The sequence below is a fragment of the Epinephelus fuscoguttatus genome, linkage group LG10, assembly GCF_011397635.1.
Source record: "Epinephelus fuscoguttatus linkage group LG10, E.fuscoguttatus.final_Chr_v1".
In the NCBI taxonomy this organism is placed as follows: Eukaryota; Metazoa; Chordata; class Actinopteri; order Perciformes; family Serranidae; genus Epinephelus; species Epinephelus fuscoguttatus.
This window is the reverse complement of record NC_064761.1, coordinates 43,695,454-43,720,933: the sequence shown is the minus strand read 5'-3', so window position 1 is coordinate 43,720,933 and position 25,480 is coordinate 43,695,454. Positions and strand designations below refer to the sequence as shown.

Here is a 25,480-nt window from a genome sequence, read left to right as displayed (position 1 = left end):
CTCTCAAAACTTTTTTTAGTCTCAAATATTATTACTTTTTGCTATCAGTGTGAAAACTTTTTCTCTCAAATATTATTTTTTCTCTCAAACATTTTTGTTCTCTCATATTTATTTTCTCGCATGTAATAAAGACACAAATCTAACTCCATAGAGCTGTGGACTGTAGCGACGCCTCGCAGACAATCTGTCACTCAAAGCGGCCCCGCCCACAACCCTCTGAAACCTGAGCAAACTGGCTTTATTTCTTTTAACAACGCGTGAAAAAGGCGACTAAAGAAGAAATGACCCAAAAATTTATTGAACGTTAAAAACAAGAAAATATGAAAAATGAAACAACCTGGAAAGAGCGCTTAAAAATGATAATAATTCTGTAACATCATTTTAAAATGTAATAATCATAACAATAATTATAAGTTTAGATTTTCCCGAGCTTTGAAAATAAACCTAAATGTTTTTTATTTTTTTTGTCATTGAAAAATCTTCTCACCAAGTTTCTCATTGTCTTTTTTTCATGTTTCCTCACCACTGAGCTCAGGGTTCAGAGGGTTAAATATGTGTAACTTTGGGCCTTAAAAAATGTTACGTTCAAATTCACCCCGTGTACAGTTGTCACAAGTGTAGAAATTAGCTATAGAGACCAAAACTGTTTTTGTAGCAGGCTGTAAACATGTTTACTAAACATTATTACTTTATTACTTATAACGATAAATCTTGCAATTAGCTTGTAGATGTTTTTCCAATTGTGCTTTTTTAAATGTTGCTGCTCATCGGCCTCCTTTTATTTTGAAATCCCTGACAGGAACCTGTATTGTTTCCTGTTTTCAGTTTAACGGCTGATGGTGAAGATAAAAAAGAAACCTTTTTATATTCACCTGTACAAACATGTCACAAACTAAACTGCAGAACCAAATAATCTGGTGCATTCAGGTCCTGTGGGGATTCAGATCTGCACCAAGTGACTAATTTGAATCAGCTGTTTAAATGTATTTGTCATCAAAATACATCTTTTACTCAAAATGACTTTCTGAATTGAATCTGTTTTCTCTCAAACATAACTTAAAGACTTTCATCTGCTAATAGTTTAATTGTTGGAGTTTCATTACCTTTACAGCAGTGATTAAATTCTGTGTCTCATATTTACTGTTTTAGAATTATTGTAAACAATCATGACTTTGATGAAACTTCATTACGGGACAGTTTAGAAAACTGTGGAGCCGTCTCCAAACCCTCTGATTCTTAGAAGAGTTTACCTCCTAAAAGATGAAGTGATCAGTGTTTTTAAATGAGAAATGAGCTCTGTTGTAAACAAGTGTTAAACACACAGTATCTCTGTCAAACTGCTCCTCTTCCTGGAATGACTCAGCGCTTGATGAGCCCTCCCTCCTCTTCCTGCTCTCACACACACAGCCAGCTCCACTCTGTCCACACATTTCCTTGTTCCCTCCCCTTCAGATCTACAGTGTGGAACCAACACGGTGGTGACGTAAGAGAGCTGACAGGTTCCATTCACTGCAGGAACACATGATGTTTAGATCAGAGCTCAAACTACTTTCACTTCTCAGAGAGTGAAACTCACACAGTCACTGCCACGAGGTGAAATGGCGCAGCGAGGAGTTGAGCTGGACCGAGAAACCTTGTCTTGTTCCATCTGTCTGGATCTACTGAAGGATCCGGGGACTCTTCCCTGTGGACACAGCTACTGCATCAACTGTATTCAAAGCTTCTGGGATGGAGAGGATGAGAAGAGAATCTACAGCTGCCCTCAGTGTAGGCAGAGCTTCACACCGAGGCCTGTCCTGAGGAAAAACATCAAGTTAGCAGATTTAGTGGAGGAACTGAAGAAGACTGGACTCCAAGCTGCTCCTGCTGATCACTGCTATGCTGGAGCTGAAGATGTGGCCTGTGATGTCTGCACTGGGAGGAAACGGAAAGCCTTCAAGTCCTGTCTGCAGTGTGTGGCCTCTTACTGTGAGAAACACCTCCAGCCTCATCGTGACTCGGCTCCATTCAAGAAACACAAGCTGGTGGAGCCCTCCAAGAAGCTGCAGGAGAACATCTGCTCTCGTCATGATGAGGTGATGAAGATGTTCTGCCGCACTGATCAGCAGTGTATCTGTTATCTCTGCTCTGTGGATGAACATAAAGGCCACGACACAGTGTCAGCTGCAGCAGAAAGGACTGAGAGGCAGAGAGAGCTGGAGAGTCGACAAAACATCCAGCAGAGAATCCAGGACACAGAGAAAGATGTGAAGCTGCTCCAACAGGAGGTGGAGGCTATCAGTCGCTCTGCTGATAAAGCAGTGGAGCACAGTGAGAAGATCTTCACTGAGCTGATCTGTCTCATGGAGAAAAGATGCTCTGATGTGAAGCAGCAGCTCAGATGGCAGCAGGAAACTGAAGTGAGTCGAGTCAAAGAGCTTCAGGAGAAGCTGGAGCAGGAGATCACTGAGCTGAAGAGGAAAGACGCTGAGCTGGAGCAGCTCTCACACAGAGGATCACAACCAGTTTCTACACAACTACCCCTCACTGTCAGCACTCAGTGAAGCCACACACTCATCCAGCATCAACATCCGTCCTCGCCGCTACTTTGAGGACGTGACAGCGGCTGTGTCAGGAGTCAGAGATAAACTACAGGACGCTCTGAGGGACACATGGACAAACGTCTCACTGACAGGGACTGAAGTGGATGTTTTACTGCCAGAGCCCAAGACCAGAGCTGAGTTCTTCAGATATTCACGTCACATCACACTGGATCCAAACACAGCACACACACTGCTGTTATTATCTGAGGGGAACAGGAAAGTGACAGTAATGAGTCAACAACAGTCTTATTCTAAACACCCAGACAGATTCACTCGCTATTATCAGGTCCTGAGTAGAGAGAGTCTGACTGGACGTTGTTACTGGGAGGTGGAGTGGAGAGGGAAAGGAGTTTATGTAGCAGTCGCATACAAGAATATCAGCAGAGCAGGGGGGGGTGAATGTGGATTTGGATTCAATGACAAATCTTGGTCGTTAGATTGTTACAATTACAGTTATTACTTTTATCACAACAAAGTCCAAACTCCCGTCTCAGGTCCTCGGTCCTCCAGAGTAGGAGTGTACCTGGATCACAGTGCAGGTATTCTGTCCTTCTACAGCGTCTCTGAAACCATGACTCTCCTCCACAGAGTCCAGACCACATTCACTCAGCCTCTCTATGCTGGACTTTGGCTTTATCTTCCTGGAGACACTGCAGAGTTGTGTGAACTGAAATAGTCAGAAGTCATTTAAGGGTTAAACTCTGTCTTTAGTCTCCATGTTTGTTGCTGACAGCTGATTGTTGTGGCGTTTCTTCACTGCACTGAGATCAGCTGTCAGTCAAACATTGTGGGCGGGACTTTGACATCTTCTCCTGAGTTGTTGTGTAAATGTTTGAGTTTCTTCAGGTGCACTCTAAAATATGATTCATGGGGTCAGTGGGTAACGCTTCAAATACACAAGTTTGTCAGCAGAAACAAATGAAGTTTGTTTCATTAACGTGTTTTAGTCAGCTGACAACTTATTTTAACAAGTTCAAAAATGGTTTTGACATTTTTGAGTAGGATGGAATTAAAATAAATCACTTAGAACTTAGAACACTTCGTATGTTTTCTGTCTTTGTCTCAATATCACATGTTGTAAGTGCTGATTTCTCATTTGTCAAATAATATAATAAATAAGGTAAAGGCAGACATATTAATAACTGCAGCAACAAATGATGATTTAAGAAGTATTTTTATTTTATCTTCAATTTTAAAGGAAAATTTGATATTCAACTGATGACTTTAACAATAATTTAATTACATTTTTGAGCTTGACAGTTTTTTTTTACCAACAATTTAAAATCAATAAATGCACAAGGGGGGAAACTGAACTGAGGCTTCATTTGAAAGCAGGAAACAAAGTTCAAAGTGCTGCTGGTCGTCCTGGAATCAGCGCTCCCTCCTCTTCCTGCTCTCACACAACTAAATACATTGTTATACGAGTGTTTTGATTTATTTTAATCACATTTATGAGTTATTGGCTTTATCTGTATTTTCTGTGGCTAATAAAGAAGTTCCTGGGAATTTTTCATTGATGTATTGCTTCTTTTCTGCCGTTATGTTTCTTTTGCGATGCTTTATTTTATCCCACAGACTTAAGTTTAGTAAATCTCTTTTTGTTGTTTTGTAAAATAGGATTTGTGCTGATTTAGTGAAACTGAAATGTTTTCCCAGTGAACACCAACCAGGATTTCAACATTGTTTTCTGGTTGAAAATCGTTTGATATTCGGTCTGAATGTCTCAGACCTCTTTTCAACCAGCTAAAATGTGGTTACAGCATCAACATGTCAAATTACAAACTTGTTTAATTACTTTGATCATTTGTTCAGTTTAAAGTCAAAGGGAGACGATACTGATGAGTGTGTAGGGTATTTCTCCAAAGCCACATTGCACTGGTGGGTGAAATGTGGCTTACAAGATGTGATTTCAATGTATTTAATGTTTAATATAAAATGTCATAAATATGGAACTGTATGATCTGTGAGCTGCTAGCAAGAAGCTTTCAGGACATTTTCAGTTTCAGATCTGTCCATTTACATCACTGTGCTTACTGCTGCAATGCACATGTGCAAATGTGACACCCATGAATGTGTGGTCACATTATGTCATTTAATTGTTTCAGTTTTTATGTGTTTATTGTTGAAGAGCCTTTTTCCAGTTCATTGTATGTGTTTTTATATTTGGAGTCAGTTCCTGATTTTCGCCACAAGAGGGCATCGCCTCTTTAGTGAGACGCTTGGTGAGGCTCCAACTCTCGTCTTCAGTGCAACAGCAGCGAGCGAAGGAAACACACTAACCTTTCAACCTGTTGCCCGTCTCATCATTACATTGTTCTTTCCAGGTTAGTAGCTGGTAAAATAACACATGTGACGTTTAGGTATGATGTATATGTAAAGCCCTGCTTGTGTTTTATCCATCAGGAGGTTGATTTTTACGGTGGCCGACAAGGACAAACGCACTGCAAATACATAGATATATATACATAGATGCCGCACCCTGCCTTGTGGGCTGCGTCAATACCGCCGCCATCTTGCCTAGGTGCTCTGACCGGTTCAGACCCGTGTCAGACTCGGCAAAAATGCCACATTTTTGCTCTGCATTTGGGTGTACGAATGACAGAAGTGTTAAAACCAAGCAGAAGGGAATAACATTCCACAGGTAAGAAGTTGTTTTACAATATTTTACTGTTACGAACATGTTTAATGAGATATATATCTCAAAAAGTGATCCTTCTTTTAAGCTAATCAAGTAAAGTAACCTAATGCCAAATTAAGCTAATGCTATGTCACACAACTTAATGAAAAAAGGTTAACATTTATATAATATTACTTATAAAATTATGATGCTTTGTCAAACAGCTATGTCGGTGTATGTGTTATTCCAAATTGTCAACTATCTGTTTCATGGCACCAACGTGACATAACACAATATAACGATAGTAGTTAACGTGTGGCCTGAATTGTAACTACAAATTATGTGGAACTGCGTTTTTCTGACACACTTATTTTGTGTGTAGTTTCCCAAAAAACACAGATAGGAGACGGGCATGGGTAGCAGCAGTGAGGAGAAAGGACTTTGTCCCGAGTGACTCCTCAGTCATCTGCAGCTGTCACTTCAGACCTGAGGACTTCGACAGGACTGGGCAGACTCCTAAAAATAATACTAGCTACTGTACACTGTATTTTTTGTAAATATGACCTAATAATGTAAACAGTTCTGTGTCCAGGCTCCCATGAGCACTGTGGTGTTATACATATGAGATTAAAGCAAAATGTTGTGTAAACATGCAGCTCTAAGTCATTTATTTTCACTTGTACAAAACCAACATTTGTTAATCAGAATGTGTAACTACACTGCAGCTCGGCACAACCCTGCTGATACACTATTTTTTGCACATTGTGTGACTTAAAATGTGAATAAACATTTACAGTCAAAATTAATAATTAAATGACATCATGGTGGGCATTGTACATCTAGTAAGAAAAAAGAATATTTATTACATGGGGAAAGTTTAGTTTAAATGTGTTGTAGAACTATTACTGTTACTTTATCTACATAAGATCAAATATTTTGGTATGAAAAGCTGCATTTTTTATTTAACCAAGTATCCTGTATCATAACTACATGTCTGACGATTGTAACGAAGCAAAGCGTATGAAAATTGGTTGAGAATTCAGCGAGTAATGATGATTTTAATCATAAATAGTCTCCCGCCTCAATAGACATACATGCATGAGGCAGCGCGGCTCCACCTGGGCAAGATGGCGGCCGCGTTGACGTATCGCTCCAATGAGGAGCACCGTTGAATGCGGCATCTACGTATATATATCTATGCTGCAAATAGAGAAACGCGCTGCAAATAAGAAAACAACTGCAAAAAGAAAACGCTGCATATTCACTCATACAACAGAAGTGCTCCAGGCCTCTAGGGGCAGTGCTGAGCTTCCACCTGTGAGACAGATGAGTGAGCGAGAAGAAGAAAGTTATGTTTGGAGGAAAGTTGGAGCCGGGACAGGCAACACAGAAAGGTACGTATTCTTTTTTATTTTTCTTTGTTTCTTGTTTTTCACATGTGGCCCTCATCTTTTACTGTATCATGAACGTGAAGCTGATTTACACAGCTGACGTTAGCGTGCTAGAGACTTTGAGTTCTACACGAGTAGCGTATCCGTAGTAATGTTAGCTAACGTTACTGTAACTAACGTTACTTTCCAGGACACCCCAGGAGTTTGATTGCATTTAACGTTAGTTTATTTTCGACCTCGTCTCCACATGTGATTAGGGTTATAAGAGCAATGTATTCAGACAGAGTGTTTGTGAATATGATAGTATGATTGCTTTATTGAAAGTACAGCAGTACCATTGCCAATAGTGGGATAGTTAGTGGGCTAAAACTGTACATTAGTAGTTGAGGTAGCACGTTGAAAGGCAGATAGTTAAAGTGTTTATATGTTGTATTGGCTTAAAAGTGGGGCGCACTGGTAGTTCACATGGGAAAGGTGCAGCTAGCCCTTGTTGCAGCAGCATACCATACCATGACTTAGTCATACCAAACACCAACATTGGTCCACAGGGGGAGCCACAGCGATCGGTCGCATTTTAGCCATTTTGAAGCATTTTTCTGTTGTTATAGCGCCACCCAGTTGCCAATTAGAGTTAAATTTCTCCAGTCACCTTGAGGCGTCCTGTTCTACATATCTACCAAGTTTAGTAAGTTTAGTTTTCATGTCTCTACGACATACGGGGCATGAGATATGCCCATTCAAAGTTTGACATTTCAGTGGGTTGCTATAGCGCCCCCCTGTGGCCAATTGATGTAATATTGCTTCATTGGCATCCTCCCATGACCCTCTACCACTGTGCCAAATTTCACATGGATTGACCAAGTCAGTGAGGAGAAAAACGTGGAACACACACACACACACACACACAGAGTTTTCATCATCATATAGTAAGATACTGTAACCAAACACTGGACAAACCAGATAAGGTCACTCAGTGATGTTTCAGGGAGTGGTTGTGTTTCTGTGTAACTCTTGTTTTTGAATTTGCCTGCGTTTGAATAAATACAACAGAGTTGTCAGTTCCCAGCAATGTGAGTGTCTTCCTACATTTCAGGCTTGAAGAGAAAATTGTACATTTGTGGGCTCTATTTATGTGGCAGCACAACGACTAGTGCTCTGACAATCCGCATGACCGCGAGGATCCGTGAAGCTATGTGTGATGTAAAGTTCATATGACTGCACGTGCGTAAGATATAAAATGGATTGCTTTGAATAAAACTTGTGTGTGCATGTGTAGGACTGTAAGTGCACAACACATTTTTGGCTTTTTTTTATTTTTATTAATCTTAGATCCAGTTATAGGCAGGGATTTGATTGGCTATTGGTGCTAAAGATGATGTTTTTTAAAATCTGCTGCTAAAACTGACACATTATGAGGGGGAAAGGTAAAAACAGAATAAAAAATAGATTTGAGACAATTTCATGATTTTCATGAAGGCCTGAAATTTGTAAAATAGATTATAGGACTTGTTAAAGAGCTGCAGACAGTCCACAGAACAACACACGTTGACACACTGCTGCTGTAAAACTTTTTGACTGTGGTTGCCCAAGTTGGGCAGTGACTTAAGACATGAAGCAAGTGTGCATGCACAAACACACATTGGTCAAATATCCTTTATTTACCATTTCTGTCTCCACTACTCATATTTACTTTAAATACATTACAGTATCTTGCAGTTTCTTACATTGCTGAATCAGAGACATCTTTTAAATCGCTTTCTAAAACGTATCTGTTCAAAAAAGCCTTTTATTAGTTTTAGCAAACTGCTTATTTTATATACGTCTCATTGTATTATTTTTATTGTTTTTATCTCGTGTTCTCAACAGTTTTGTATTCTTTTATTTTGTATTACTTTAACTGTTTGATTTGCTGTACCACAGTGCAATCTACAGGGCAATTAGTTGCCAACTTTGCTTATCTGCTTCAGTGACGGTATTCTATCTTTATTTTTTGTTCTGTGTATTTTTCTTAAAATTGCCTCATTTTATTTGCTTGAATTCTGTATTGTTTTAAATCTGGGATCAACCGTGTAAAGCACATTGTAATTTAGTTTTAAAAAAGGGCTTTAAATAAAATGTATTATTTATTATTGATATTTCTGGTTTTAAAATTCAAACTTTCAAACATACATTGACCAATAACAACACAACAGAGTGGCACCACACAAAGATAATATGAAGCTTTCATCCTTTATTCCTTAAGTCCTCAAAAAGAGCTCGTATCTCCAAAAGTCAGCTACATAAAAAAACAAATGCAAATAAAAAAAGCAAAATATCAAGTACTAAAAAAATGACAATAATAATGAAGGAAAATGCCTGTATGAACAAAATATTGACAAAATTGTGCCAAACTTAAAATTTCCATACAAAAATACAAACTGAGGTCTGTGACCTCTGACCAGGCAGCAGATAGCACATCATAGTTTATGATAATGGGGGGGGCACCAGGAATGGTCAAACAGATTTTACATGTGGCCACTTGAGCATTAAGAGCTGAAAAACCTTTGTACAACAAAATCCCGTCCCTTTAGAAAACTTGCTGTCCACAACAATCAGCCACACTATTGAAAATGATTTGTTCAAAAATGTTTATAATGACATATATGTTTAATAAGGTTAATATAAAGTCTAACACGGTTCTCAACAGATTACGTCTTTAAAAAGTTGTTGCTCCAGAAGAAGGCTACATACAAAGGAAAACAATGCATATTAGAAATACAGTCACAGTATGGAATATCTAAAACAAAAAAAAAAAAACTTGTGTGGACAAAATATTGTGAAAATGGTGTAAACTTCAAATCTACATTTAATACAACAACAAATACAAAGTAGGACCAGGCACACAGCCAATCATAGTTTAGGATAACGGGGTGGTACCCGGGGTGGCCATGGTTTCAGATACTGCCCTTCATGGATGCACCCCTGTTACATTTACAGCAAATTATGTTGTTTCAATCAATCACATTTTCACACAAGAACAGGAGATAATGATCCCGTTGTTTCATTTTTTACCCTCATCTGTTCAATAACAATGAACAATGTGTAATAACAGAAAAATACAGAATTATTGAGAGATAGATCAGTGTTTCTCAGCTGGGATTTAGGTAATTCTGCAACAAACAAAAAGTAAACAAAAAGTGGATAAAATGGTTAAAAAATAAAATGACACAGAAAGAATCTAAAAACATATTCATATATGCATCAAGAGCTGCAGGCTATCTATTTAAGTCTGCAATCTGTCTTCTACATTAATGGCTCTCAACTGGAATTTTGGAGCTCTGGGGATCCTTGATCTCTTCGTCTTCAAAAAACAAACAAACAAACAAACAAAAAGAGCAATAGGTTCACTGTTAACCACTGTATTACATTAATTGTGCTTGCAGATAAATCAGTAGGAGACAGTTTGATGAATTTGCAGCAAAACAACTAAAATAGATTAAAAAAAAATGTAAATGACATTAAAAGATCTAAAAACATAAATACAGCTAGAGCTGCAGGATTGGAATTTAACCCTGCAGTCTGTCTTGCATATCATTTGCCTGTGCTTTTATGAGGTGTACTTAAAATTCCCTCACAATGAGTCACTAGATGCCACACCTGTTTTTCCTTTCTGTCCAATTCATGGGTCAGCACTTATGTTGTATTTGTTTGTCCTACAAAATAACAATGCTCAACTACAGTATTATAATGTTTGCACTTACAGATAAATCAATAGGTGTATATGCTATGCTATATGCTATCTGCAGGAGATAACAAAAAATCCTTAGAAAAATGATAAAAAATGTTTTTAAAAGAATAAATGAGATAAAAGGAATATAAAAACATATATACATATATAGCTTGAGCCGCAGGATTAATTTAACCCCACAATCTGTTTTACCTATAATTTGCTTGTGTGTTTTTATGAGGTGTGGTTGAAATTCCATTACAGTGAGTCACTAGATGCCACACCACTTTTTTCCACTGTACAGCTCGTTTCTCAATACTTGTTTCACATGTCTGTAAAAATCACCTACCCATGGTTTTATACTGGATGTCATAAGCAAGGGGTCCATCCATAGTAAAATCAAGGTAGAAAGAAACCTTGTCTGTGCTGAAACCACTTCTTATACCAGCAGTGAGAGCTGGACAAACAGGGATTTTCAGTTTTCCATCCAGTTTGGGTTTAGAAACAAGCCTTGAGTCTCAGTTGGGCAACAGTGCTCCTTTTCGAGTTTCGAAATGCTCTTAACGTCTTCGACAGGTTTGTCCAAATGCAGAAGAATCCTTGTGAATGTATCTGCATGTTTCTCTTCAAGAAATAATTTTCTTTCTTCAATATCCATTTTCAAATTGAGATTAGGATTGTTTTGTCATTCTCTTATGTCCTCTGGTGTGTTGCAAAAACGAACTGCATACTGTTTAAAATGACCACAGACAGTCAGTTCCTTCAGTTTTCAAACTGTGGAGAACCTGCTTGTGTTCTTTGATTATCTCCGCATATCTGTTATTGATCCCATTGTCCTCATACACACTGGTGATTGTTTTGTTTTTTCTCAGTGCTTGTGTTGCATGTGTTTGTACAGTCAACTACCCTAGTTTTCATACTGGATGTCATAAGCAAGGGGTCCATTAACAGCAAAACCAAGGTAGAAAGAAACCTTTTCTGTGCTGAAACCACTTCTTATACCAGCAATAAGAGCTGGACGAACAGGGATCTTCAGTTTTCCATAATTAGCAAACACCTCTCCTTGCTCAGTGGTTCCACTGACTCGTTGAAGGCGGTCAATTATTGCTTTTTCTTTAAATATATCTCCGTTCCGCCAGTGTTGTGCCAAGATATCACGGCGCATCTCTTTAAAGTTCTCATCCAGTTGGGGTTTAGAAACAAGCCTCTTGAGTCCCTCTTCTTTCCCCAAAAAGAAGTGGGCAACAGTGCTCCTGTTTCGAAACCATAAAGTCAGGCGCTTGTGATATGAGTTTCGAATTGCTCTCACATATACCCCGATTTCAGTGTTTTCCTGAGTAGGACTTGGCCAGAATAAGAGCAAAGCCAGGTAGTATGGGTCGGGGAAGGGAAACCCAAGTCCTACATCTTGCAGAGTTTTCGAAAGTAGAGCAGAGAGGTGGTTACTACTCTTGACGTGTTTAGATTTTGGTTTCAGAATGTAAAGAACTATGTTTGACAAAATGTAATTGATTGTTTCCTTTGTGTTTTGTTTTTTGTTGATAAAGTTTTTTTGTAAGAATGCATAGCATTCTGTGATGCTCTCAATCTCTTCAGCGGGTTTGTACAAATGCTGAATAATTCCTGCAAATGTATCTGCATTTTTCTCTTCAAGAAACATTTTTCGTTCTTCAATATCGATTTTCAAATCAAGATTAGGATTGTTTTGTCGTTCTTTTTTTTTTTCTTCTGGCGCAGTGCAAAAAAGATTTACGTAGTCTTTGAAATGACTACAGACGGTCTGATGATTCTTTGAATCAAAATCTGAATTGTTCCCTTTTATATATGTGAAGTAACAGTCAAAAAGTTCAAACATTTCCTTTACTTCAGTTTTCAGACTGAGGAGAAACTGCTTGTGTTCTTTGATGATCTCCACGTATCTATTGTTGATCTCATTGTCCTCCTTATACACGCTGGTGATTGGGATTGTTTTTTCCAGAAAACTCTGCAAGTACTTCTTCTTCATTGGATCACTTTGCTCAAAGAACGGCAATCTGCTCAAAATCTCAAGGACAAGGAAGGCAATTTCCAGCACACCTACATAGCCAAAAACATTATATGACTTTCTGGGATAGTCATCTGACTCATCATCAGCAGCCTCCATCTCAGGTTCATCCTCTGCATTTGCCAGCTCTTGAGCTCTTCTAAATGCTGTGATGGCATTTACTGCTATTTTAATGTTTGTGTTTAGGTCTTCTGGATTGCATGATGTCTCCTGCTTTTCTTTGTGGTTGTTAGATTTTAAATTGCTTTTGTGAATCTGCCCAATTGTGTCAAATGTGTATGGGTTTTCCTTAATGTTCTTGGCCTTTTCTGCCCATTTCAGAGCTTCTGGGAAGTCACGCTCATTGATGCACAAATATCTTGCCAGTGCCTGTGGAATAGATGCACTTGTCACAAACCTGGATGATGCTTTCACAAAGATTTCTTGGACAGTTTGTCTCCCTTGCTGGTTGTGGATTTTGCCTATGAGAGGAGAAAATGGCTCTCTCTCATCTCTCTCACCTTTTTTGCGCTGCCTTTCAATCAACATTCGTTGAATTGATAGCATGAATCTGTGTTTGACAACTCCAACACTGAAGAACAGATCACAGTGAAGAATCTCTACAGTGATATCGCTTACTTTCAAATAGCAGCTTCTCTCAAACTCATCAAGACATGCAGATGCTATGGAGTGATGAAGGATTCGGATTCCTTTGTATCCTCCCCAGTCTTCAACTGTGTCTATGATGAGAAAGTTTGAATATGGCTTCATTCTGTCCAGTATACTGTCCTCTTGCCAGCGAATCATTTTCATCCCCAAAAAATCTTCACAGAGAGAGAGAGAAATTTCAGATCCTGCCACGTAGGTGTTCAGTAATGCCAGGAAGGCAAACAGTCGGGCCTCCTTTTTGCTGATATCAAAGTTCACCAGTGTGTTACGAGCAAGATCATTGATGTATTTTTCTTCAAAATTGCGCTTCATGATCATGAAGCTGTAAAAGTTTTTAGGGTTTTCATGGGTTTCTTCAAGCTCTTTGAGTTTCTTTTCAAAGTCCTTCTGTTCTTCTTGTGTCAATGAAGCAGTTATGTATTGAGCTTGTGATGGATTGTGCTGTCTGTACTGGTCCTTTGGACTATGGGAACGAACACAGTTAAGGATGATCACTTTGCAGTTTGGTGCATCATCTATATTTATATTTAAGCTGTCCTCTAATGCAGCTTTATGTATGCAGTTCACAAGATCATGAGGATTCCCAGTTTCCTTTGAGTCATCGATTAACAGCAAAACTGGAGATGGTCTCTCACTTTCAAGTTTCATGAGCCTTTGAACTTGAATGGCAACTTCTGTCTTTGGCAGTGTGTTGTCTTTCAGCACAGCGCATCTGAACTCATGACGGAGATCCCACATCACGTGCATTGCTAAGGTGGTGCCACCACAGCCTGGATGGTGAAACAGATTGATCAGAGCACATATGTTTTTTGAGTCTCTCAACTGAGACCTGATCATCTTCTTCACATTTTCATACTTGTCCCGCTTGACAAATGGCTTGTCTTTGTCTTTGTCACAGAAGTAGAAGTTCCACCATTTGACTTTGCCTCCTCTGTAGAACTCCTCCTCAACTTTGATCCTGAAATCATGAAACTCTTGACTGTTTTCATCATAAATGTTTTCACACTGATTCAGGCACAAAATGTCCAGAGCGGGCATGAAATCTTCATCCTTCTGTTTCAGGACAACAGCACTGGAACCAGAGGAGGGAAGCAGCCTTCCAGTGGACTGATTGAGTGGTCCCAGTGCCATTATGGTTCCATTGACTTCGCTAAGGGTCAGAGCGTATATGGATCGTGGGTCGATGTCAGACTCACACTTTTCTTGTATCAGTTCCCTCCATTTCTCATATGAGTGCTGAGATTCACAAATTGTGACGATGCCTTCCTCTTCAGTGTATTTTATGAAAGACTTGTAGGTGTCAAAGATTGGGTCTTTCTCAGTATCCACAGGTGAAAGCAGGAGGAATATGATGAGACTTCTTCCATGAAGAAGAACTTCAGGGTTGCAAATGAATGAAACCAATTGGTCTACAACTCCACAAGATTTCCTCAGCCAGTTCCTATAGTCTAACTCCTTGTTTGAGTCACTGTCAAGATCATGTCTGCCATTGCAGAAGACCCAGCTGGTCTGTTTGCAGAGGTTCAGGTTCTTGATTACTGACTCAGTTTGTCCTTGATATTGTGATGGAGTGTGAAGATTGGCTACCCTTGACTCTCTGTAGGAATGACACAGTCCACCTGGAGCAATGGAGTTGGGGTCAAAATCTAACACACAGAACAGTTTTAGCTTATTCAAGAACTGTAGATACTGCACTTGTTCTGGACTGCTCTTGTTTACTACAACAACAAATCTGTTATAATTATCCAGTGAGTTCCCACCACAAGTTAATAAATTCTTTAGTTTGTCACCCTGGTTAGCTTCTTTCTTCAAAACATGTTCTGACAGAGTCCGCTGCTCCAGTTGGCCTGTATGAACAGTAAAATAAATGCATTATTAAGTTTAAAAACACACAGGAAGGTGAACTATGGTGATCTCTGCCAGGCAGCCACTCCAGTTTACTGCAGCCACTCTATTGCGCCTTGTCTATTTTTGACAGAGCCGCGACACATTGCACAATGCAGATTGAGTTGTCCTGCTATCAGGTATGTATTACATTTGAAACATAGGTAGGATGTAATTGTGAGGCCAAAATGTATCCAGAAACAAAGAGTACGGCTTGTTGTTGTTAGCTGAACCAGTTTGCAGAAAACTTGCGGAGTGAGGAATCAGAAGTCAATAACAGTATAAAACAGTCATTAAAACAGGTGATGGGGCGCCCAGTAGCTCAATAGATCCCATGTACAAAAGGCAGTGTCCCTGCAGTAGCGGCTGTGGGTTTGATTCCAGCCTGCAGCATTTGCTGTGTGTCACCCCCTCTCCCTCTAACTCTTTCACACTTAATACTGTCCTATCAATTAAAGGCAAAAAGCCCCCCCCCCCAAAAGAAAAAAATCTTAAAAAATAAATAAAACAGGTGACGAGATTGTAACACAAATAATCAGCAAAACACAAACTACAAATAAACAAACAATTTGTTTCATGCAACTTCACAATTTGAATAGTATTATAATGGTTGTCTTACCCATGTTCTTTTCCAGGTCACAGATGAGTTGAAGCTGATTGATTTCTTTTAGAACATCTTTTGTGACTTGTAAAGCATCTTTGCTACTGAAGTGCTCAATTATTAATGTAGCTGTGTCCATGATGTCAATCTTTTCCAGTTTACACCGAGGAATAGGTGTATGTTTGGATTTTGAGTATTCTTGTAAGCAGAAATGGAAATCTTTCAGGTCATGTGGTGAAAGGTTGGCTAGGGTCTTCTTTATCTCCAGTTTAATCTTGGATGCGTCTTGTAGGACTGTAGTCTGCAGGAAGAAACAGAAGTAAACTTTACTAATCACACTCTATAATAAGTAAAAATCCTGAAAGCTTTTTGTTGCATATCAAAATGCTCCATTAACAAGCTGGATACAATAATGTATACTATGAAAAATAGAACATTGGAAATTTTACTTTAGAAACCTCTTTTCTCCTGGCCCCCAAGTCTCGTGGCCTTGGCTGCTGAATTTCCTCCTTCTCTGAAGCTTTCTTGGATGGTCGCTGAGTCTTTTCTTGTTCATTTTCCACCGTATTGTCTGTTTTTGATTCAATATTGTCACGTGATTCTGGTTGTTCGGATGCCGTGGCCTGCGCCAGACTCAGCTTAGGTTGAGTGGGATTTGGAGCTTCTGTTTGGTCTGTGCTGGTGTGAAGGATGGGTTCCAGTGTCGGCTCTGGTTTGTTTTTCAGCTGACGGAGTTCTGACAGAATTCTTACAGCAGGACCGCTTTTCACTTCCAGGTCCAGTAAATCTTGCTTCGTGAAGCAAACAAGGCAATCTCCAGACACATCTTCCTCTTGGAATCGTACTGCATATTTGTTGTATATCCTAACATGCTGCAGTAACCACTGGGCCACTTGCTCCTTTGTCCACTTTTCCACATATGCTGGGAACTGCGGCTCATGTTGTGATCCTTTTTTCAGATTTCTTAGATAGGATGTGATTTTTACAGCAGGACCGTGTTTTATTCCCAAGTCCAAGATGTCTTCCTTTTTAAACTCATCTAAACTTGATCCTGACACTTCTTCTTCAACGAATCTGTCTGCATCTGTCTGATGAACTTTGACCTCTGTGATCAGCCAGTGGTGGACATCTTCCTCAGTCCAGTTTTCAATGGAACAAGGAGGCTTTGCCGTAGTCATTTTGGATCAACTGAAAATGAAACAGTCAAAGATTAAAAAAATGGAAGGAACAGTAAGAAAACATATTGCCCTCACAAAAGAAGATGTTGGATAGGGATGTCAATGGTTAACCATTAATTGGTTAACCACTGAAAATATTTTTTGACCAGTTACACGTGTTGGTCCACAAGTTAATTTTACTACTCTTCAGTCTACTACACTGCACAGCCGGCTGCGGTGGGTGCTAGCTAGCGTAAGCGCTGTTGCTCATTCTGCCATTATTACTAATAACGCTATTTGTGTAAACCTGTAGACCAGACATCACCAACCACCGGGCCGGGGCCCAGTACTGGTCCGTGAGGCATTTGTTACCGGGCCGCACAGAAAGAACAAATAATTTATAAAATTTGCATTGTATTGATTATCAGAGTCTGAAAGACGTTTTATTTTGAAAAACGACCAGATTCTCTCCGATTTAACTTTCACCTGTGCCTTTTGACACGTCAATACGCTTGTCTCGGTCATGTGATACGACGTATCACGTATAATGTATCAGATACATTACCCAAAAAAATATGCCCAGAAATTAGCGAAAATGAGTAAAAAACAAACATCTTTGGAGAGCTTCTTTGCAACGGGGAAAAGGCCAACTGAGGAGCCAGAAGAGGAGCCTACGACCTCCAAGAAAAAGAAAGCTTCTTTTAACAGACAATACCAGGAGTGCTACTTAAAATACGGGTCTATCGCAACAGGTGACTCTCACGCGCCAAGTCCGCTCTGCATAGTATGTGGCGACAAGCTGGCAAACGAGGCAATGAAGCCTTCAAAACTGCTTCGGCACATGGAGACTAAGCACCCTGGATTAAAAGATAAGCCTTTGGAGTTTTTTGAAAGAAAAAAACGTGAGCAAGAAGGACAGAAGCAATTACTGAGGGCCACCACATCAACAAATGTGAGTGCACTGAGAGCATCATACTTAGTGGCTAACCGTATTGCTAAGGCTAAGAAACCTTTCACGATTGGAGAAGAACTGATCATGCCTGCCGCCGAGGACATTTGCTGTGAACTTTTAGGAGAGGCTGCAGTTAAAAAGGTAGCACGGGTGCCTCTTTTGGCTAGCACCATCACCAGGCGCATTGGGGACATAGCGGAGGAGATTGAGGCATAATTGTTGGAGAGGATTAAAAAGTCACCGTGGTACGCAATCCAGGTTGATGAGTCTACTGATATTGACAACAAGGCAATACTACTTGTTTATGTGCGATATCTTTATCAGGAGGATGTGCATGAGGATATGTTATGTGCACTGTAGCTGCCAACCAACACCACAGCCGCAGAACTATTCAAGTCTCTGAATGATTATTTATCAGGAAAACTGAATTGGTCCTTTTGTGTCGGCGTGTGCACGGACGGAGCTGCTGCTATGACTGGACGGCTGTCTGGTTTAACTACTCGGATTAAGGAGGTTGCACCTGAATGTGAGTCCACGCACTGTTTCATTCACAGAGAAATGCTGGCTAGCCGAAAAATGTCACCTGAACTTCACAGTGTATTGAATGATGTCGTTAAAGTTATTAACCTCATCAAAGCACATGCGCTCAACTCCTGTCTGTTTGAGCAGCTTTGTGAGGAGATGGATGCAGAGCACAAACGCCTTCTCTTACACACAGAAATAAGATGGCTATCCAGAGGAAGATCACTGGCCAGAGTGTTTGAGTTACGAGAGCCGCTGCAGAAATTTCTCTCAGAAAAAACTTGCCACTGGCAGCTCATTTCAGTGACAAGGAATGGGTCACCAAATTCGCTTACTTGTGCGACATATTCAATCTGCTCAACAAACTCAATCTGTCACTTCAGGGGAAAATGACAACTGTGTTCAAGTTGGCAGATAAAGTAGCTGCATTCAAAGCCAACTGGAATTGTGGGGGCGGCGAGTGGACAGAGGGATATTTGACATGTTTCAAACATTAGCAGGGATTTTGGAGGACACCTCACCTGGGCCAGCATTCTCCCAGCTGGTGCACGACCACCTGTCTTTGCTTTTACAAGAGTTTGAGCGCTACTTCCCAACCACAAAAGACCCACGAATTGCAAAGGAATGGATCCACGACCCGTTTGTGAACAAACCGGGCGAATCGAGCATGTCTGTGCAACAAGAGGATCAGCTGCTGGAGATCGCAAATGACGGTGACCTTAAACGTACGTTTGAGACAACAACTCTGCTGATGTTCTGGATGAAAATCAAGCCAGAATATCCTGACATCGCCACAAGAGCACTGAAAACCCTGCTACCATTTCCAACATCCTATCTGTGTGAAGCGGGCTTTTCTGCAGTGACAGCAACCAAGACAAAATTACAGCGCAGACTGGACATAAGGAGCACACTGCGGGTGCCATTGTCTCCCATCACCCCTAGATGGGACCATCTCGTTGCAGAGGAACAAGCCCAGGGCTCCCACTGATTCAGCGTTATGAGAGTTGTATTGTTCATGCACGTAACATTCATTTTTATGCCGGTCGTGTTGGTTTCCATTATTCCATATTTTTGCTGTATTTATCTGCCACACCTTGAAGGCCGGTCCGTGAAAATAATGCCAACATTAAACCGGTCTGTGGTGCAAAAAAGGTTGGGGTCCCCTGCTGTAGCCTGTATATAAAGATGGATGACATGACAGCTCCCCAGACTTGAAGCTGAAACATCTTGATCACCCCCTGGTGCGTGGCTGCAGTATAGGTTATAAAGCCCCCCCCCCCCCCCCCCATGTTAGTGTGTGGGACATGGTCCAAACTTAAAACTCAAAGTACATGTCAAATTAATCTTTCCCAAAGATGATTTCTGTCATTTAAAGTAGTTTTTAATCACGCTGCTGTTTCAAGTGTTCATTTTTCTGATACGTTTGGTTTCAGTTGGTTATTTAATGCTATGAAACGGGAACATTACAACATGATTGACAACCGTATTAGCCAGTCGGTGAGCTCGCATTCAGTGATGCTGCTCATGGTTGGTCAGAGTGGTGTATGGGTGGGAAACTTGAGACTACGGGGATCACTGCTGAACAGATTCTGGCTCCAAATGATATCACAGAGCAAGATGGCAGCGACTGTATCCGTGATACTTTAGCTTCACTTCTGTACAGTGGGGGTAAGTGGAAACATGTCATCTATTTTTATATACAGTCTATGGTGGAAACACTGTGCCCACCGTCCGGTCACCCCACAACTTGCCCTGGTGAGTAAGTGGCTCAATTTTGAGTCGTAAAACCCCTTCAGCATTGTTAACTGTGTTGTTAGCTATGTCAGCACAACTAGTGGTGCTAACAAAGTAAACAAAGCTAAAATGGTTTTGTGGTGCAAAATGGAGCCACTTACTCACCAGGGCAGCCTAGAGGGAGTCCGAATGGTGGGCACATTGTTTCCACAGCGACAAGGTCTGCCACTGAGATGGAGTTAACCACTGTTGTCACCATATGAGCAGCTAGCTAGCTAATGTTAGCTCCCCTCTGACCCAGGGTGACAGTGCATAATGGCAGGGTTGCCAACTCTCATGCATCTGGCTTGACTGTAACTCTTTCACCATCAATGTCACACTCTCATGCCCATTTAAGAAATCTCACTCCACCGTTGCGGAGTCCTTTTTTTTTTCTCTTTTTTTTTCATCCAGCCCATTGTGTGGCTTGACCGGACCGCATATAGAAAGCAAATTTAGGTCTCGTGGGGCTACGCTGAACTTCATGCTACTTCATCCTTCCCCTAGTCTCCTACAAATTTTCTTGTTTTTTCTATAGCCAGCATTCCATGACCCAAGACAACAGAGCTATCGACTGAATAAAGCTGCAGTATCGCTTTAAGTTCACTCATTGCCTTCTACAGCCATCTAGTGGACAAACGTGGGAACAGCATATAATTTTACATGAATTGGTTAATGCTGAGTTATAGCATGACCTTATTATGTAGAATTGCACACAATGCATACACTGGGTTGTTTCAAATGAAAACTCCAGGTAATTAACTGCTCATGTTTCTCCCGGGGCTCACAGATGCTAAACCCATGTTTTATGACTGAGTGTCAAAAGGCCACATAAAACATGATAAATCAACAGGGTTCCCACGGGTCCTTGAGATCCTTGAAAGTTTGTGAATTAAAAAAATTACAGTCCTGGAAAGGTTTTGAAATTATGCATAAATGTACACAGGTCATTGAAAGTCCTTGAATTTATCTATTTCTGTATGAAATTACATGAAAATAGGATTTCGCCGTGTGAACTTTCAAAATGTTCTCGGGGAAGAGCCACGCCACATGTGCATAACTCTTTTAAGGTTAAAAAAAAACCAAACAAAAAATGTGCCGCCGTGTCCACGTATGTTCATGACCACGCACACACAAGCAGATATTACGTCACCAGTCAAAATCTCACACCTAACAGCATTTTCAGTGTCTGTTAAAGATCCCAGACTTAACTCTAGTAATATTTTTAGTGGAGCAGTGAAAAAACTTTGTTGAGAAGTACATTACAAAACATCTCACCACTGAGCACTAACATTGTCACACTTTTCAGCTAGTCAAGCACTCTCAGGCATTGTATGCAAATGCATGATCTGGCATTGATTCAGGTCAAATTTAGATACAGTATGTGAGGAGAAGCACTCTTTCTCAGAGCTAGTCGTCTCAATGTCAGGAAATTAGTGCTTGAGGGACAGGAAACAGCTTTTCATGTGTATTTGAAAGCTGTAAGTGTGTCAACTGGTACTGCTTGTTTGTCAGACAGTATAAATTGTCATGATGACTAATTCTTTGGCTTTCTCGTGAGTAAACCCTCGAATGTGTCACTCCATGTCTGAGCCTCTCTAACTGTCTTGTTTGTAAGAAGACAATTTATGCCATTCCTGTAGTTAAAAAAAGTCAATTATTTTAAATTCCCTCTCTTGTGGGCAGGGACGAAACTTTGATTTCAGAGGTGGGGGGGGGGCACAACTGTCTTGAGTCCTGGGGGGGAGGGTTAGTCACCTATTGCTTGAACAGTGCCCTGATATTACTTGACGATACTGGAAATAAGGGGTGTCCCTCAGTGTAATTTCGAGTTAAAATAAAGCTTGAATTAATGAATATCTGCCTATAGACAGAAATTTCACAGACACCTTTTTAAAGTTACTTTTACTGTAATTAAAGGTTCAGTTCAGGCCATCAAATTAATTGAGAAATTTTGCATCGAAACAATAAAGATTGTGAAATAAAGCAGAATGTGTGAAGTGAACAGTAAATTTCCTTCTGTTAACATATAACAAAGAATGCAAAAAATTAAAATTAAAATAAAAATAAAACTCTTTTGTCCCAGTACAGCATCCCCTTTAGTTAATATATAACAAAGCATGAGAAAAAATAAACTTTTAAAATAAAAATAAAACTCTTTTGTCCCAGTACAGCACCCCCTTTAGTTCCCTGTGCTTTCTAGTAGTTCAAGTAGTTTTCTATAATGGTATTACTTATAGTTCATTGTGCTCTTGTTTGCTATTGGGGTTCTCATCATGCTCTCTAAAGCAGAGGTCTTCAACGTTTTTCAGGCCAAGGACCCCCGAACTGATGGAGAGATGGAGCAGGGACCCCTTACTATATATACTGTATATTAAATTGTGTTTTATATTACACTGGGCCTAGTACCATGTATAAACGTACCTTGTTATTGTGCATTCAGTACTAAGCTATTCAAATAATACACAGGTTCATATATTCATGTTTTTATTTTAAACATGTGCAAGGTCCAGTGAGTAGGGGGGCCTTGCCACTGCCATTTATAAACATATCTTGTCAACAATATCAACACTCTGTCAATCGCATGATAATCAAGCATGCAAGCTATTCAGATTGACTTTTCTATTTTAAACATAAATGTGGAAACAACAGTGAGTGATGGCCTCTAAGTGCTAGTGTTGTCACGATACTAAAATATCAAACTCGCTATCGATACTAAGGATGGTACTCGATACTATTTTTGAGAAAGAGAGAAAAAGAAAAAACAAAATTACAGGCATATATTGCTTCTTTTTAAAAAAGAAAATAAAAGTCAGAACATCACAAAAATAACAGCAACAACACAATCTTTAGGTCAGGGCTATTCAATTACAATTTCAACTGGGCCTGATTTTAAGACCAGATAATGTCGATGGGCCACATTTTTAGCAGCGACCGATCCACTTTTTTTTTAGCATATAGACAGACAGACAGACAGACAGATAAATATTCATGCATGGCCCTCCTCAACATAGTGCAGAAACAGAATAAAAAAGAGTTATCAATGCACAGAAGCATAATAAGTGACATTAACAGTATCTATCACACACTCTCTCTCTACCAGCATCTTTCATTTTAGTTTGTCTTTAACAGTGTGCTGTTAGGCCCACAAGCGCGATCATAAATCATAATAGTGGTGAATGAGAGACTGTGGACAGAGCAGATTGAAATATGTCTTTCTACATGCTGATCACATGTATTGATAATCTTTCTGACTGAAAGATAACATCTTCTGCCTCCATTTATCCATTTGCTGCAATATATTGGATTAATGTAAATGTGTATTTAAAGACATTATAATTTGTGGAAAAAATTGGGGGGGGAAAATATAAAAAAAAATTGTCTAATCAACCAAAAATGTCACGACCCCTCTGCAGACCTCTGCTCTAAAGGGAAACAGGCTTCAGTTTGAGCGACCGTTTTCCGTGTGGTCCTAGTGCTCGATGCGTCTCAGTTTATTAGCGTGTAACATTGTTTTAGGACTAGACTCACAAGTCAGCCTTTAGACGCTTTGCTTAACTAAAGACTCATGTCTTTCTCCCTGATTTTGTGTTTAGATGGGCGGTAGGGTTGGGTCGGTATGAAAAAAAAAAAACAGTCCGGTTTTTGTAAAAAAAAACGCATCAAGTCGGTAATACCGGATTTTCACCACTTGGGGGCGCAGTTGACACATTTAAAATAAAAAACGACCTTAGGACAACAGAGTGACAGTAACAAGTTGTTTCTTTTATTCCTTACAAATAAATTTTGCAGCTTACTCAATCAGTGCAAACAAGGGTTGCCTCCTTCGTCTGGCTCAAAGCCAAAGTGTTGCCATAGTGACGCATTCTTTGATTTCGTCGAGACAAAATTGTCCCCGTCACTATTAAACAAACTCCAGGCTACAGTAGAGGCGCATGCGCACTCGCACCTCCTAGCTCAGTCCCCGCCCCACCCCCCTCTCTCTCCTGCTTACTGTGCGCTTGGTGAAGAGGCAGACACAGGTGCTCACAGACTCGGGCTTACTATAAGCGGAGCTGACGCCGTGTAAAAATGTGTGAAAAATCCTTGCGATGTGAAAAATACATGCCGAACAGTCTTTTGTGTGACACTGGTGCGCGGAGCGAAGTCCGCACGGTCATGCTTTGCGTGCACAGGGCTTGCGGACGTCCACTTTCACCGGGCGGACCTCTGCGGCGTCCGCTCCGCGTACGTTCTGCCCGAGTATGCGGTCTGGTCGGTCTAAAAAAATAAAACCCGGTCCAAGACGGAGTATCAGACCGAATTGGTATTACCGAGAACCGACCCAACCCTAATGGGCGGATACAATTTGAGAGTTTTAAAAAACTTCCTACGTTGCAGAACCAATTGTAAATCCGCAGGGCGGTCCTTCTGTGGCTCGCTGAACTCTTGTGCTCATAAACATAGTCTGACTGCGTTAGAAGTTTTAAAAAAAGTCGCTGTAAGTCCTTCATTTCCACAATCTTGTGGACTGAGCACACATTTGATAAAACGGAGTTAAATCTCTCGGCATCCATTTTCAAGCTCTCTGTGTGTTTGTTTCCTTGTGGACGAGAAAAGGGGGAGCGCACATTTCCAGAAGGGAGTGTCGTTTTCAAAAATGCAAGAGGCGTTGCTTTGTTGCCGGCCGTTTTCTCCGGTGTGTTAAACACACTTTAGAAAGGAGTGTCCCCAGACTATCAGAAGGCGGAGATCTCTGATTGTCTGGTGGCGAGACTTAGGACGGTAAAAAGTGCAGGGGACAAAACTGCCTCCTGGAAAATTGCAGGGGACATCTCTCAAATAACGTCCATGCTTGTCGGCGATTTTAATGTATTTGTTAAATTCTTATAAGATATCTTTACAAAGTAGGTCTTGTAGTATCTTCTAATGACACAGGCCAACATATTTGCATTCTTTTTTTCTTTCTGCAGTGTGAGTTTGTCAGCCAACACCCATTCTGACAGTCAGGGTGAGGTAAGGACACTGCTCTTGCGTTTTTATAATCATGTATAGACTTGCCTACATCTAAACAGCTTTAAAACACTGTTGTTTTACTCTGCAGCAGCCTGTGTGATTCACTCTACCTAAATCTCTCCGACAAATACAAGTAGCCATTTCCTGCCAAAAGCTTTTGGCATAGAACCAACCAACAGGGCAGTGCTGAAACTTTGTACAAATGCTTACCACAACATCTGACACATCTTGTTATAAATCAGAATTTGAGATTAAGAGGACGTCATTATTTAGCTTTTGCAAAAGTCTTTTAAAGCATGAGCAGCCAGTGATTTCTCACCTTCTGAAGTCTGTGTACGCCTCATCAGATTGGATATCAGCTGCTGGCCATCTGTCTTGAAACATGGTGTGGTGTTAGTCTGAACAAAAATTTAACGGCACAGTCATCTACATACTGGAAATTTTGCTGAGATGAATACTGCACTGCGCACCAGAAGTTTTATCTTCTGTGCCATTATACCCGAGTGATCGCCAACACGTCTTCCTGAAAGTTCAGCCCATCCCTGTTGCATCACTTCCTGTTACAGCCATTTGAAAGCAAGGTCAAGCTTTGTTTACACTCACAAGCA

At 40.3% G+C, this 25,480-nt stretch overlaps 1 protein-coding gene and 1 pseudogene across 3 annotated transcripts; one reads left to right on the top strand and one right to left on the bottom strand.

The window, feature by feature from the left end:
* Nucleotides 1-1,289: 1,289 nt before the first annotated feature.
* LOC125895991 (tripartite motif-containing protein 16-like) lies at nt 1,290-4,080 on the top strand (annotated as a pseudogene).
* Nucleotides 4,081-8,824: 4,744 nt separating this feature from the next.
* Nucleotides 8,825-25,420, bottom strand: LOC125895974 (sterile alpha motif domain-containing protein 9-like). 3 transcript variants are annotated; one of them, XM_049588243.1, is made up of 4 exons: nt 25,192-25,420; nt 15,923-16,661; nt 15,492-15,774; nt 8,825-9,930 (listed from the first exon to the last, which is right to left on the bottom strand). In XM_049588243.1, exons 2-4 carry the CDS (start codon nt 16,649-16,651, stop codon nt 9,878-9,880), a joined length of 1,065 nt encoding a protein of 354 aa, XP_049444200.1. In that variant the 5' UTR covers nt 16,652-16,661; nt 25,192-25,420; the 3' UTR covers nt 8,825-9,877. The 3 variants fall into 3 exon arrangements, with proteins under 3 accessions (XP_049444200.1, XP_049444198.1, XP_049444199.1); XM_049588241.1 differs by lacking the exon at nt 8,825-9,930 and adding an exon at nt 10,426-14,835; XM_049588242.1 differs by lacking the exon at nt 8,825-9,930 and adding an exon at nt 10,426-14,835 and having other exon boundaries at nt 15,932-16,661.
* Nucleotides 25,421-25,480: the final 60 nt, after the last annotated feature.